The following is a 12231-nucleotide window of genomic DNA, read 5'->3' on the forward strand; positions in this document are numbered from 1 at the left end:
AAGTCGAGGCACTAACAGGTTTAAAACACCCCAAAAAAATCCCCGTTCATTCAATACGTCAACAATCAACGCCAGTGAAAGATCATGCACCCAGTGGGACCACAAAGCCATTAAACACAAGGCATGCAGTCAAGAACAAGGATAATTAGAGCTTGATCATCATGACAGTGTCTCTGATGATGAGTGTGCCACTTGCTGAAAACCTCTTGAGTTTTAGCAATAAACTGAAGAAGAAAGATGGTAGCCAGGAACCAAAAAAAATGCCACACCCAATCATGTCACCATGATTTTGTACTGAAGAGGGGAGTCATTTCCATTTCCAAGCACCTGTGGGGGGAGGGGATTAATGATTTTGTAATTTCAGTGGTTAAGGTGGGAGTGGAGGTAAGTTAGAAAACTGAAAGAGAAGAAACCCAAAGCCTCCGGGAACAACAAGAGCTAAAGAGAGACCTGTTGTACGGTGCTGGGGACACTGGGGACAGTGTTGGTGTTGGTGGTGGTAGAAGGGTTGATTACAGGGCGTGGAAGGAGCTGAGGTTTAGGCTTCTTCTGCAGTGAATTTTTGCTAGGTACCTTAGGGCCAGACCCTTTGGAGGTAGGCAGAGAGGACGACCTCTTCAGCCCTACTCCGACTGAGCTTTTCCCATTCCCTGTATTTGCTTCCTCGGTGTTAACCGACTCATCAGGGGAGCGTGGTCCCATCTCACTAATCGTGGTCTCTAGCTGCTTGATGGTCTGCTCCAGGCTGTCTAGCGTCTTGTAGGTGTTCTTCCGAATCTCATCCGTCCTGCCGAGAGCTTCGGAGTTCTGCTTTTTCAGCGGGGCAGTGTCTGTTCCCCTGGGAGTATCTGCAAAGGATTTTGAGCGCGTAATCTCATATCTCTTCGCTTCTTTGTGCTGCCTGATTGTACCATCGGATTCTTCTTCATCTTCATACACAACCACCTGTAGCGTCTTCTTGCCTGACTTGGTGCCTGTGCGAATGGCCTGAGTCAGTGCTGCCAGCTGTTTCTTAGGGAACTTGAACTTGAATTTCTTCTTCCCATCCTTGGAGTCTCCATTTGAATCTAAGTTTACCCCGTTGTCTGTTAGTTCAGATATCGAAGAAGAGGATGAAGATGATAGGCTGGCATGATCTGTAGCTCCCTGTGAGCTGCTGATTTTTTTGCCACCAACCATCTCAGCCCCTTCTGCGATGACCGGCAGCCCACTACTTCTCTCTGTATCGGATTCCTCACTCTCCTCCTCAATGCGCTCTTCTGCAAGCATCCTCTCCAGTTCCTCCTCGCATTCAAAGATGGTAGAAAGGCGCTTGTAAGCTGAACGGATATCCATCGGCTCATCAAAGATGATGATGACAGGCTTCTTGTTGAAGCCGTTATCCTGCGGCACTGAAGGATCAGCTGTGGTGTTTCCTCGATTCGCTGCATTGCCTACAGTAACAGTCTGCACACTTCCTTTTTTGGCATTGACCAGTTCTTGGTACTCTCCACACGACAGTGGCTGAACCTTGGTGTTGGTGATCATAAATGCAATGTTGTCTGGGGGTGGAGGTGCCTCTTCTCCAGGCAAGTCAGGACTGAGACTAGCACCCCCATCAAGATCATCAATAGTGTTTTTAGGTGGACTGCTGTTCTCGTCAGAAGTCTTTTTGGATGGAGCACCATACCGTTTAGGTGCTGCTTTAACAGCACCTGTTTTTGTGGTCGCCACTGGGTCAGTTACTATATTCTTACTAGACGAAACAGGCTCCTGGACGAGCTTACTTTTCTTTTCTGTATGAACTTTAAGGGTTTTTCCCTTCTGCATTTCTGCACTGGTCTTCATGGATTCAGAGCGTTTAACATGCTTCTTTGGCAGTTTAAAAGCATTAAGTCCCACAGGTTTAGGTGATATAGGTGGGGGTGATTTGGGTGTTGGAGACAGTGGTGGCCGCTGCTGTTGTTGCTGCTGCTGGCTTGGAGAAATGTCATTAACATTGACATTTGACACCTGTGTCGGAGACTGTGGGGGCTCTCTGTGATGGTCGTTGGTGTCTTCCAGTCGCGATGGGGGTGGATGATCTTTGGGAATCTGGCCCGTCACATAATATATGACCTGTGATTGTGAAATTTAAAAATGTGTCAATGTTTCATAGCTTTCTAACGCTAGAGTATAAGTTAAACATATGTGATTATAGTATATGTAGTTAAAAGTCATACATACCCCTTGGCTCTGTCGAACAGTTGTATTCCCATTTTCGTCTGTGTCTGGATCTTTATCCTCTCGACTGGGCTCTGAGCTCTGCTAGGACAGTGTGTGGGGGAATAATATTACAGTGTAACTGGCGTGCCAGGCTGTGCTGGATTAACTGTGAAATCACATTTGGTTGCAGAACGATCTGCGGCCTCAAAACTACAAGATTGGTCAATTACCTTTCACAACTGCTTTTTTATACTGTTACAGTATTAAATCCTACATAAAAATGCACATAGTACAGAGTTTTGAAAAGCCAAAATAAAATATAATTCATGTTGATGGATGTATAAATATATAAATCACATAATATAAATATAAAACTGAATTAAATATTTTTTCTGTTTTTTATTTCACATATCGAGTTTTACATCATTATACTATATTTAAAAGCCAGCTGTAGACTCAGCATCTAAAAAGTGGAAAATGTGGAAGTGCCTTAAACCTGCATTCTTTCTAATGACCAGCAGGGGGAGACTGCTAAATTGTGACTGTTCAATAAAAGTCTGTGACATATTTATCTTATTTTTTTAGTTAATTTATGACCTCATTAAACACATTAATGATGAGCTTAGTCTCATTTGGAACTTTTGAGTCTTTAATGGTGCATGCAGCTTATTTTGTAAATTGTTATATGTTTTAGGGTATGGTTAACCTTTAACCAACTTATCAACCTTTAATTGATAAGATGCTTTTTTGGGGGGGGGGACGACATCACAGAGCCTATGTACATCTTTAAATACAGTTTATGTTCCTAACTTGTTTCTCTTTTTTTCAGTGAAATAATTAACATTTTTAAAATTTCAGCAAAACAGTAAACTTTAATGTAATGTACTATTTACTGTGATTGTAAGCTTAACCAAATAGCATACCTCCTATTTGTTTCTCTCAGAGAGCAGATACTTCCAGTTCATCTTTTCAAATCTAGTAAAAGTTGATGCACTTCACACACCTAGTCCTATTTGCTTTATCATTTCGACTAAAAAAAAGTAATACTCAACATGTATCAAATGATTGGTTAGGGAGGTGTAAAGCTGGGAAAAGCGAACTGAGATGAAGTTGTGCAAAGAGAAACGGAAAAGTCATTCCTCAGAAAAGTATAGGAGAGGAGAAGGAGCATGCAAAGTGGTCAGGCTGACCTCTAGTGAACCAAGTCTGCAAAAATAGATTGTGTCTACAGTGCATTTTACTGATGTTCTTTCAATTGTCAAAAATCTAGGGCATATCAAGCAATTGTCAAATGTCATTAAAGAAAGACACGAGACGATTTAATAGCATGTAAGGTACAGTGCTGAGGTTTTTATTGATTTGGATGAAAAGACAAGTGAGAGTTCTGAAACACATCATAGTCTAGACCAGGCATACAGAAGACACAGCATCTTTTCAGAAGCTCAATTTTATGCAGACTTAATCCTGAAAAAAAAAATTAAAGCTCTGATATCCAGCAGGATCAAAAGAGGGAGGAAAACTCAGGCAGCAAGGAAAGGAAGCTTTGTGGAGGCAGCTGCTACAGGTTTCTCTTGAGCAAAAGCAAGAGCAGAGGAGTGTTAAGACACAGCCATTGATTGTTTTATACAGTTGGCAAAGGCAGGCAGTTAGCTGGGCAGCTGCACCGGGACATATATTTTACCTTTTTCTCTTTGAGGGGTAATAAAGCCCCCGGTCTTAGCTCTCTGATTTGTGGTTCAATTCGAGCGGTGGGCTCTACCAAATTTTTCACCCCTACATCCTTAACTGTGCACTTCTGGAAAACCTGAAGAGTGGAGAAAGGTGAGGGGAACAACGGGACAAGGGTTTTGAGGAGCATCTTCACAACTGCACAGCTGTAAAACGCCACAAGTGCAGTAAAGTTCAATGAAAGTTATTTCTTTGGCAGCTGTCAGCACCCATCCTTTGCCACTTCCAAGGAAGTCACCCACCACAGGAAAAAATGATAAGCAACCCACTCCCACAACGCAGAAATCAATCAAATCCAGCATCCTAATTTCCATATGTCGGTTAAATTGATTGTATTTGCGCATGTTTGAAAGGAGCGTGTGAGTGTGCGTGTTGTATATGGATCTAACCTGGAGCTCTGCCATGATCTTGTCCCCTTCATCTTCCTCTTCTCTCGTAACCAGGGGGGGAGTGGCTGGCTTCGGCTTGGTCTCCGGTGCAACCTTGGTGGGCTTGGGTTGGGGAGAGGGAGGTGGGGCCTCCTCTTCGCCCTCCTGTGAGAAATAATGTGAGGGAAATTATTCTTGTATTTTTAACAAGCAGCAAAGTTTGTGGAAATGAAAATGGATACTGCATTCATGTTGGATGAGCGTAAAGACAGAGTTAAACAGTATCTCTCCTGAAAATGGCAACCTTTACACTTTGGAAAAAGCCTAAATAGCTCTTTCCCCTTTTCTTCCAGTTTTAATGCAGTGGCTTAACTAAACCCCACTTGGCTCTACGCTTAGCGCACAGACACAAGAATGGTTTTCTTTACTCTCTCCAACCTTTTAAAGCACCAACCTGAGTCGAGACAGACTCCTTCCTGTTGGTGTAGACGACCTCACCAGAGCGTGTAGTGGTCATGCCTGAGCTGGAGCTGGGGTAGGTTTTCCTTGGCGGAGGCGGTGGTGGGGACTTGTTTGGCTTTTCAGACCCCTGTTTTGTCAAACTTTCAGTGGCTGCTGGCTTGATGGCAGTTTTGGAGAGTTTCTCTAGTGCTGGCTTGGCAGATTTCTCCACCAGAGGCTTAGGGAGTTTCTCGGACCCCTTCTTTGCTGGTTTGTCTGATTGAGGGCCTGACTGGGGCTCTTCTGTCATACAGGGCAATAGGAAACAACATTAAGGTGTGTAGATAAAGCAAAAAAAGAAGTTGTTTAAGTTACATTTGTGTGTGATTTCTACCTGATGGTAGCTCAACAGGGTTGTGAATGTCTTCTTCTACAATACCAGCAGCAGGCAGTGCTGTGTTCTCTTCCACCTCTAGACTTGGAATTCCCTTCATCATGTTTGCCTGAGCCTCTTGTAGGATCTTCTCAAACTCTTTTCCATCATAATGACCCATATTCTGCCTCCTCTCTTCCCACTCTTTCTCTGCCGCCTGGACAGTGCAGACAAAAAAACATACCAAATAGTCAGAGAAAGTTTACGGCTGTCAGAAGTGCAAACTAAATGAGGGACTATTATTTCTAAACAAAAACAATACATTAAATACATTAGAGATTTTCAGGACACTCATAAAATAAACTGAGTATTAGCACGGCTAATGTCAGCATATACACGTAAATGAAAATTACAAGGTGGGTAAACATACCTTTATGGAAACAGCTCTGCTTTTGTTCTTTTCCTTACTGCTCTGAAGCTCTTCTATCACAAGATCCTGGCTGGCTGTTCCATTACTGTTCCCATGAGTCTTTTTGTAGCGGGTGGGACTCGGTGGATCTGTGTCAACTGCTTTGGGAGCCTCACGGTCTTGACTCTTGCTAAGGTTGGGACTGGAGATATGAGTGGGGCTAGGTGTGGCTGGGGGACTAGGTTGAGATGTCAAAGCCGCAGATTGCTGGGACTGCTGAATGTGGACCGGGGAGCTCTGGACATGATGGATGACCACCGGGGATGAAGGCATCACCTCGGATTTGATGGTGGAGCTCTGAGGCTCTAGCGGGGCTGAGGTTGAGTCAGGTTGGCCTGGTGCTGGAGAAACACCTGCAGGGGTGTCTACTGCTACTGCGGGGCTGTTGTCCACTGTGGCATTACTGGAAAGCTCAGGCCCTTTCTGAGAAAACTCAGTAGCACACCTGCAGAGGGAAGGGAAACAATAAGAAATACACATCATACAGAAACACTGGCGAAAGAAATGTTTGCGCAACAACGCTCAGAAATTTGTATTCGCAAGTTATGGTCTTTTAAAACTGTTATTAGGACTATACTACATCAAATCTTGCTGTAAAGTAGACAAATAATACTACATATTTAATGACATGAGGGATAAACCATCACAAAATCTATAATGCAACAGGTGGGTTTGGCAACAGGGCATATTTTTGGTTAAAAAAAAAAACAGAGGGAGAGCAAGAGAAAAGTCAAGAGCCAGTTTGGCATCTGTATTAAAATGGAAATTAGGTGCTGCTTTGCCCACCAAATTAATTCACTTATCGGTTGAGTGAAGGTGATGGAAGTAAATCTGGACGCCAAAGCCATCTGTCCGCACAGAATGACCTCTTTGATGGGATGAAGGCTGGCTTTCCACTATAATCAAACGGTACAATCTCCCACATCATAGACCCCATCGAGGAGCCCCGCAAAGTGCTTTTTGTTTTCATCTTCAATTCCCCCTCTCGCACTCAGCTCCCATACTCCAACACATCTTCTCATTTTTCCCTGCTTTATCTTTTCATTCTCCATTTCCCCCCTACCTTCTCAGGCTGCTGAGTGTGTCGGTCAAGCTCTTCACCCTTTTCAGCATACTGTCCAATTTGTGGGGCTCTTCTTTCAAAAACTTGACAGCTTCTACTTCCACCCTGAGCACAGCCCGCATTCTGGCTTGAAGGGCTGGGAACTCTCCTGATGAAATTTAAACAGAGAGGAAAAAAATTGCAAAATACTCCTATTTTAGAATATTTCTGCTCATAATCCTTTTCTCTTTAATTGAGAAATGTTAATTACAATGTGATTTTTTGTGAAAAATTGCTTGTATTTGGCATGGATTTTTAGTGCGCAAAGCTGAATGATAATGCAAGTATACTGGAGTAATGAACATTAATGTGATGGGAAGGCAGTCACCATACCTTTAAGCCCTGCCAGAGATTCTCCCACCTTCCTCAGGGTTACGGCTCCCTCTTCCACATCTTTTAGGGTCACTGCTCTGTGTGTTGTGGCTGAGTCATTCTGCAGAGAACCTACATACTGTTCCAGCTCGCTGCAGAAAAAAAGGGAAAGTAATTTAGAGTTGAGTGACTTTAAAAAAAAAAACTGCCTGACAAATTCACTCACTGGCCACTTTGATAGGTACACCTGTTCGTATCTGCAAATATCTAATCAGCCAATCGCGTTGCAGCATGTAGACATGGTCAAGATGACCTGCTGCAGTTCAAATTGAGCACCAGGGCGGGGAAAAAAGGTAATATAAATGAATCTGAATGTGGCGTGGTTGTTAGTACCAAACAGGCTGGGTTGAATATTTCAGAAACTGTTGATCTACTGAGATTTTCCCACACAGCTTTCTCTACGGGTTACAGAAAATAGTCTGAAAATGAGAAAATATCCAGTAAGTGGCAGTTATCTGGGCGAAAATGCCTGAAGATGCCAGAAGTCAAAGGAGAATGGCCAATCTGCTTTGAACTGATAGGAAGGCAACAATAACTCAAATAACCACTCACTGCGACCAAGATATACACAACAGTATCTCAGGAAGCCTCCTGTCAGCTAAGAACAGCAGAATTATGCTACAATTGGCACAGCCTCACCAAAATTAAGAGAATAGAAGAGTAAAACAAAAAAACAAAACAAAAAAACCAATCCCTGGTCTGATAAGTCTCAGTTTCTGCTTAGACATTCAGATATTAGGGTTAGAACTGGGCATAAACAACATGGCTCTATTCTGCTTTGTATCAGTGGTTCACGTGGTTTAATTTCATAGAATAGTATAAGCACCTTACTACAAATTGAGCACTGCTTAAACGCCACAGGCTACCTGACTATTGTTACTGACCATGTCTATCCCTTTATGACCACAGTGTACCCATCATGTGATGATTGCTTCCAGCAGGATAACACACCATGTCACAAAGCTCAAATCATCTCCAGCTGGGTTCTTACACGACAATGAGTTTTCTGTACTCAGTCTCTAGACCTCAATGCATTAGAGCACCTGTGAGATGTGGTGAAATGGGAGATTCTCAGAAACTGTGTGATGCTATCATGCCATTATGGCCCAAAATTGGCATCTAATGAGTGTATACTTGAAAAACAAAACAAAACAAACAAGCCAAAAAACCCTGCATAAACAGGCTCTTATTATGATTGTTTGCACTGTATAAACACCAGGGGGCAAGATACAATCATGTTTCTTAAAGATCATAAGCCAAAACTGGGGAAAGGTAGGAAAAGTCTCTGGGATTGATGCATGAAAAGCAATAGTGCATATGATATGTAAAATTCATATTTTAAGCTGCGAATAAACATCTTAACTGTGCAGTCCTCTTTCCTGTCTACACTATATTGCTTAATCTAGACTGGATCTGGTCTTATCCCAAACCCCCAAATATTTACACACTGAATGAGGGCTTATTTGTGAGAAAGCACTTCCTCACATAGAAATCATATCACCCTGCCTGAGAGCCATCCCGGTGCTAGAGAAAGCTGGCTGTTCCAAAGGGAAATGTGCTGTATGATAACATTGTCTGCAGTGTTGGATTGCATGAGAGGGAACTAAAAATCACATTTCATTGTGGCCAGGTACCCTTGAGAAACACTCTTTTATAGGAGTCCCCTGAAGGGATTAGGAAAGGCAACAAGGAGACAGTGTGTTAAATGCCCTTCTATGCAAAGGCTTTTTGGTAGTGAGAATGATGGAGTTTTCCTTTTTTATGAAGCCTCCACCAGAACAAAAATACTGTTTGTTCAATAATGTATCCCTCTGTTTGCCAGGGTATAGGAGGCAGCCTTTAAAGACCACTTGCGTTGCATTTGCATGAGGAATTTGGCACTTTTCTTACTTCCTTTCATAATTCTTTCTCGTGAACTGAAACGGGCAGTATGGGACACCAAGAATTCCACTTAAGGCGAAAATAGCTTCAAATACTGCAGTTGTTCAGCTTTCATCCACTGAAAATGACCACTGTCAGATTTAATACGTTTTTTTTTCTTTTTCTGTGTGACTTCATTAAGGTTTTCCTGTGTTTTTATGGTATGACTTTCCATATTTTAAGGGGTGAGTTTTAAAAAAAGGTTACAAAATATGGTCTGATAGATTGAATTCTCTCAAGAGGGCAGCAGTTTTGACACCACGCACTCCAAATGGTTCTAAAGCCAAGCAGCTCTAATTGCCATGCCTTATTTAAGGGGCCAGGAGCTGTGTTTTGCTGACTCACAAATGGCTGCATACCAAGTGTAACAAAGGGCTTAACACAGCTTCAGTGCCCCGACTTCCTCCTGTTCATTTCCCAGAATCCAAGAACTGCTATGATTGTGTTTATTGGAGCATATGTTCGCCGCTGTCTAGCAAGACAACACTGTTTGACCTTGTCTGTAAACATCCAAATAAAAAGGATTCAATTACTGCTCCCTGTTGGCAAGACGAGGCGAATGAATTCAAATAAGAGCAGGGCGGTGAGTAATTACTCCACAGTTGAGTCCATTGTTTTAGACCGCTGTCTCTGAGAGGCAGGCGTAGCTTGCCTGCATAAACCTGTGGGCTGTAATTTAGAGGGTGTTGGCTTGTCAAAGCGTTTAGGATTGAATGGCTCAGGTGAGCTGATAACAGCGAAGCCTTTTGGGGGCTTCCTATAAACAAAGGCACAGCAAATGTAGTTGCAGATATGTGCACTACATCAACTGTCAGACTTTTGAAAAACTTTGTTGAATGCAAACAAACGTGTCTATCCATTTTAGACACAATTTAAACAAAACAGCATCTGTTGTGTTGGGTAATGAGCGAGTCCTGAGCAGTCTTACCTGAGCTGTGTGAGGACACACTCTTCCAGACCCAAGTACTTGTGCCTGTCCTCTTCTACCACAGCTCTCTGTCGCTGAACAGGGTCCTCCATACGCCGCATTGCTTCTGCAAGTTTAATACTGATTTCCTGCTCTGCCCGCTTCAGCTGCACCCGTAATGCCTCCTGATTCTGGAGCTGAAGTGATGTACATAGCAAAGTGAAAGTTATTAGAGGACCTGGACTAGTAAACCGAGATATATGGCTTTTTGGGTATCTCACTTAATCACATGCATATACACAGCTGGAAATGTGAACAAACGCAACAGTTTAATTTAATTAAAATGGAGACAAAGTCTTGCCTGCAGCTGCCTCATCTGATGCAGTTGCATCCTGAGGTCAGAAACATTCTTCCTGAACTGCAGGAGGTTTACTTTGAGCGGAACTGAGCCCTTGTCTGGTGGGCTTGCACTGTTCTTGGGAGACAAGACCGGAGAACCACCTGGACCAAGTGAAGAAGAAAAAAACCCACACAGCACAGCTTAAGTTTGTTTTCTGAAAATTACGAGCCATATGTACATACTAAAACCTTTGAAATCAAAGCTCATAATTACTCTTATCAACTGTAAAAATTCTAGTAAACATTATTAGGGAGGCTTTAAAGTGTATAATTTTTTTTCCTTTTTCAAGCACTCACTCTGCTTATTAGCAGGCAGATTGTAAATGCCCGTAAACACGCTTTTTCTGACCTAATGTCCCAAATGTTCAGCAAAGATTTCTTCTAATTTTTGTGGCATCATTTCTACTTCATTTGTACTATAGATATGTTAACACTCTTATTAGTTGCAGCTGGAAATGGCTGTCAACTAATTATTTCAGTCACTGCTAAAGATGAAGAACAGGCTGAAACCATGGAAACCAAAGTAACTTACATCCATGATGGAAGTCCCTAAATAGAAAGTAAGAGCAATATTTCAAACTGCACCATGAGATTGAAATGTAATGACCCTATAGAACTACACGTTCAGTCACAACAGACGACATTGGTTTTGTCAAACACAGCATGTAAAGGAGGAGCTTGAGTGGGTTGCAAAGCAGCTTGCAATGAGCACCAACTGTAGGTGGGCTAAAGCAATTTTAATACTGCACCCCACTTGATCAGGTTACTTGGTCTTTAAGTTTTGTTTGCTAGGTTATATAGTTAGGGTGTTTGTTTTAGTATTTATGTTCTCCTGGTTCTTATCTAGGGGCTTTGTTGTTTAGTTGTTAACACATTTGCCTTACAAAAGTCTTAAAAGATCAAGCCTGGCAGGAAACACAAATCCAGCCTCGGGGTTTCACAGGCTAGTACCGATAACAAGCCTGGATAAATGGGAGGGCATATTCATTTGCTGTGGTGACCCCTTGGGAAATAACAGCTGAAATTACCTCATCTTCTAGCTCTTATCTATACACAGATGTGCTTCCATTTTTTTTTTTCTTTTAACATATATGAATGCCATCAGGGACTGCAGTTACAGGATCCAAGTGCTCATCTTAATTATCGTGCATTGTCCTTTTTAAATAAACCTGAAACTAGTCATGAGGATATCAGCAGAGGTGTCAGCTGATGTGGGATGACAGTGAGGTCAGCTGAGCTTGACTTTGTGTCCTGTGTAGCTAAATTAACACTGCATGCACTGAGTTTTACAGTAACATATCTTTTCAAAAATGTGTGTCAATTAACCTGGAATCTTAGTTCACTATATAAATAGTTGAAGTTGGGCCAATTTTCTGGTAGAGAGCAGTTTCAAGGTCTGTGTATTATCCACAGTAACTTGGAAATTCTTTCTGAAAGGATGCATTTGTGCTGTATTTTTATCAGAATTATGAAATGAATGTCTGTCTCTGTATATTTGAGGCAAATGTGAAAACCATCTGCAAGAATGGATACCACAAGAGGCAAGTACAAATTTTTTCGTGTAATTAAGAGCAGCCAATCCTTTAAACACAAAAAAATACAAAGAAAGTAGTGTCCATCCATTTTAGTTAAGAGAAACTTACCAGTGCTCCCTAAATTCTTTTTGACATATACCATGACGCAGTGAAAGAACACACTTTTGTCTTTGTAATCCCCCAAATCTATTTACAGCGTGAACAGACCTGAACTACTGGTTACAATGTATATTTTGAAAGAAGGACACGCTGGGTGGTGACAATCAAGAAGCATGTGAGGGATTAAACGAATATCCTCACGTTTTTTCATGTTAGAGGCTGTCTGGCGAGATCAAAGAAGACCCTGTAACTTTTCTGATGTTTTGAAGATTTGCTCAAACACAGCATGACAAGTAAATCCCTCTGAAAACTACATACTCCATGAAATGTTTCT

The 12231-nt window shown here is 42.1% G+C and overlaps 1 protein-coding gene across 20 annotated transcripts in view; it reads right to left on the reverse strand.

Annotated features, from left to right (window-relative positions):
• kiaa1217 (KIAA1217 ortholog) overlaps positions 1-12231 on the reverse strand; it is a 102943-nt gene that overhangs the window by 1930 nt on the left and 88782 nt on the right. For 11 of the 20 annotated variants that reach the window (XM_026179752.1, XM_026179751.1, XM_026179747.1 and 8 more), the window contains 11 exons: positions 10226-10365; positions 9886-10061; positions 6999-7129; positions 6627-6774; positions 5525-6008; positions 5116-5311; positions 4735-5024; positions 4302-4445; positions 3866-3988; positions 2206-2286; positions 451-2097 (listed from right to left, as the gene is read on the reverse strand). In XM_026179752.1, coding sequence (XP_026035537.1) covers positions 451-2097; positions 2206-2286; positions 3866-3988; positions 4302-4445; positions 4735-5024; positions 5116-5311; positions 5525-6008; positions 6627-6774; positions 6999-7129; positions 9886-10061; positions 10226-10365 — 3560 coding nt within the window. The remainder of the gene's footprint in view (positions 1-450; positions 2098-2205; positions 2287-3865; positions 3989-4301; positions 4446-4734; positions 5025-5115; positions 5312-5524; positions 6009-6626; positions 6775-6998; positions 7130-9885; positions 10062-10225; positions 10366-12231) is intronic. The other 9 variants (XM_026179764.1, XM_026179767.1, XM_026179765.1 and 6 more) reach the window with 7 other exon arrangements.

This window comes from Astatotilapia calliptera, chromosome 9 (genome assembly GCF_900246225.1).
Source record: "Astatotilapia calliptera chromosome 9, fAstCal1.2, whole genome shotgun sequence".
In the NCBI taxonomy this organism is placed as follows: domain Eukaryota; kingdom Metazoa; phylum Chordata; class Actinopteri; order Cichliformes; family Cichlidae; genus Astatotilapia; species Astatotilapia calliptera.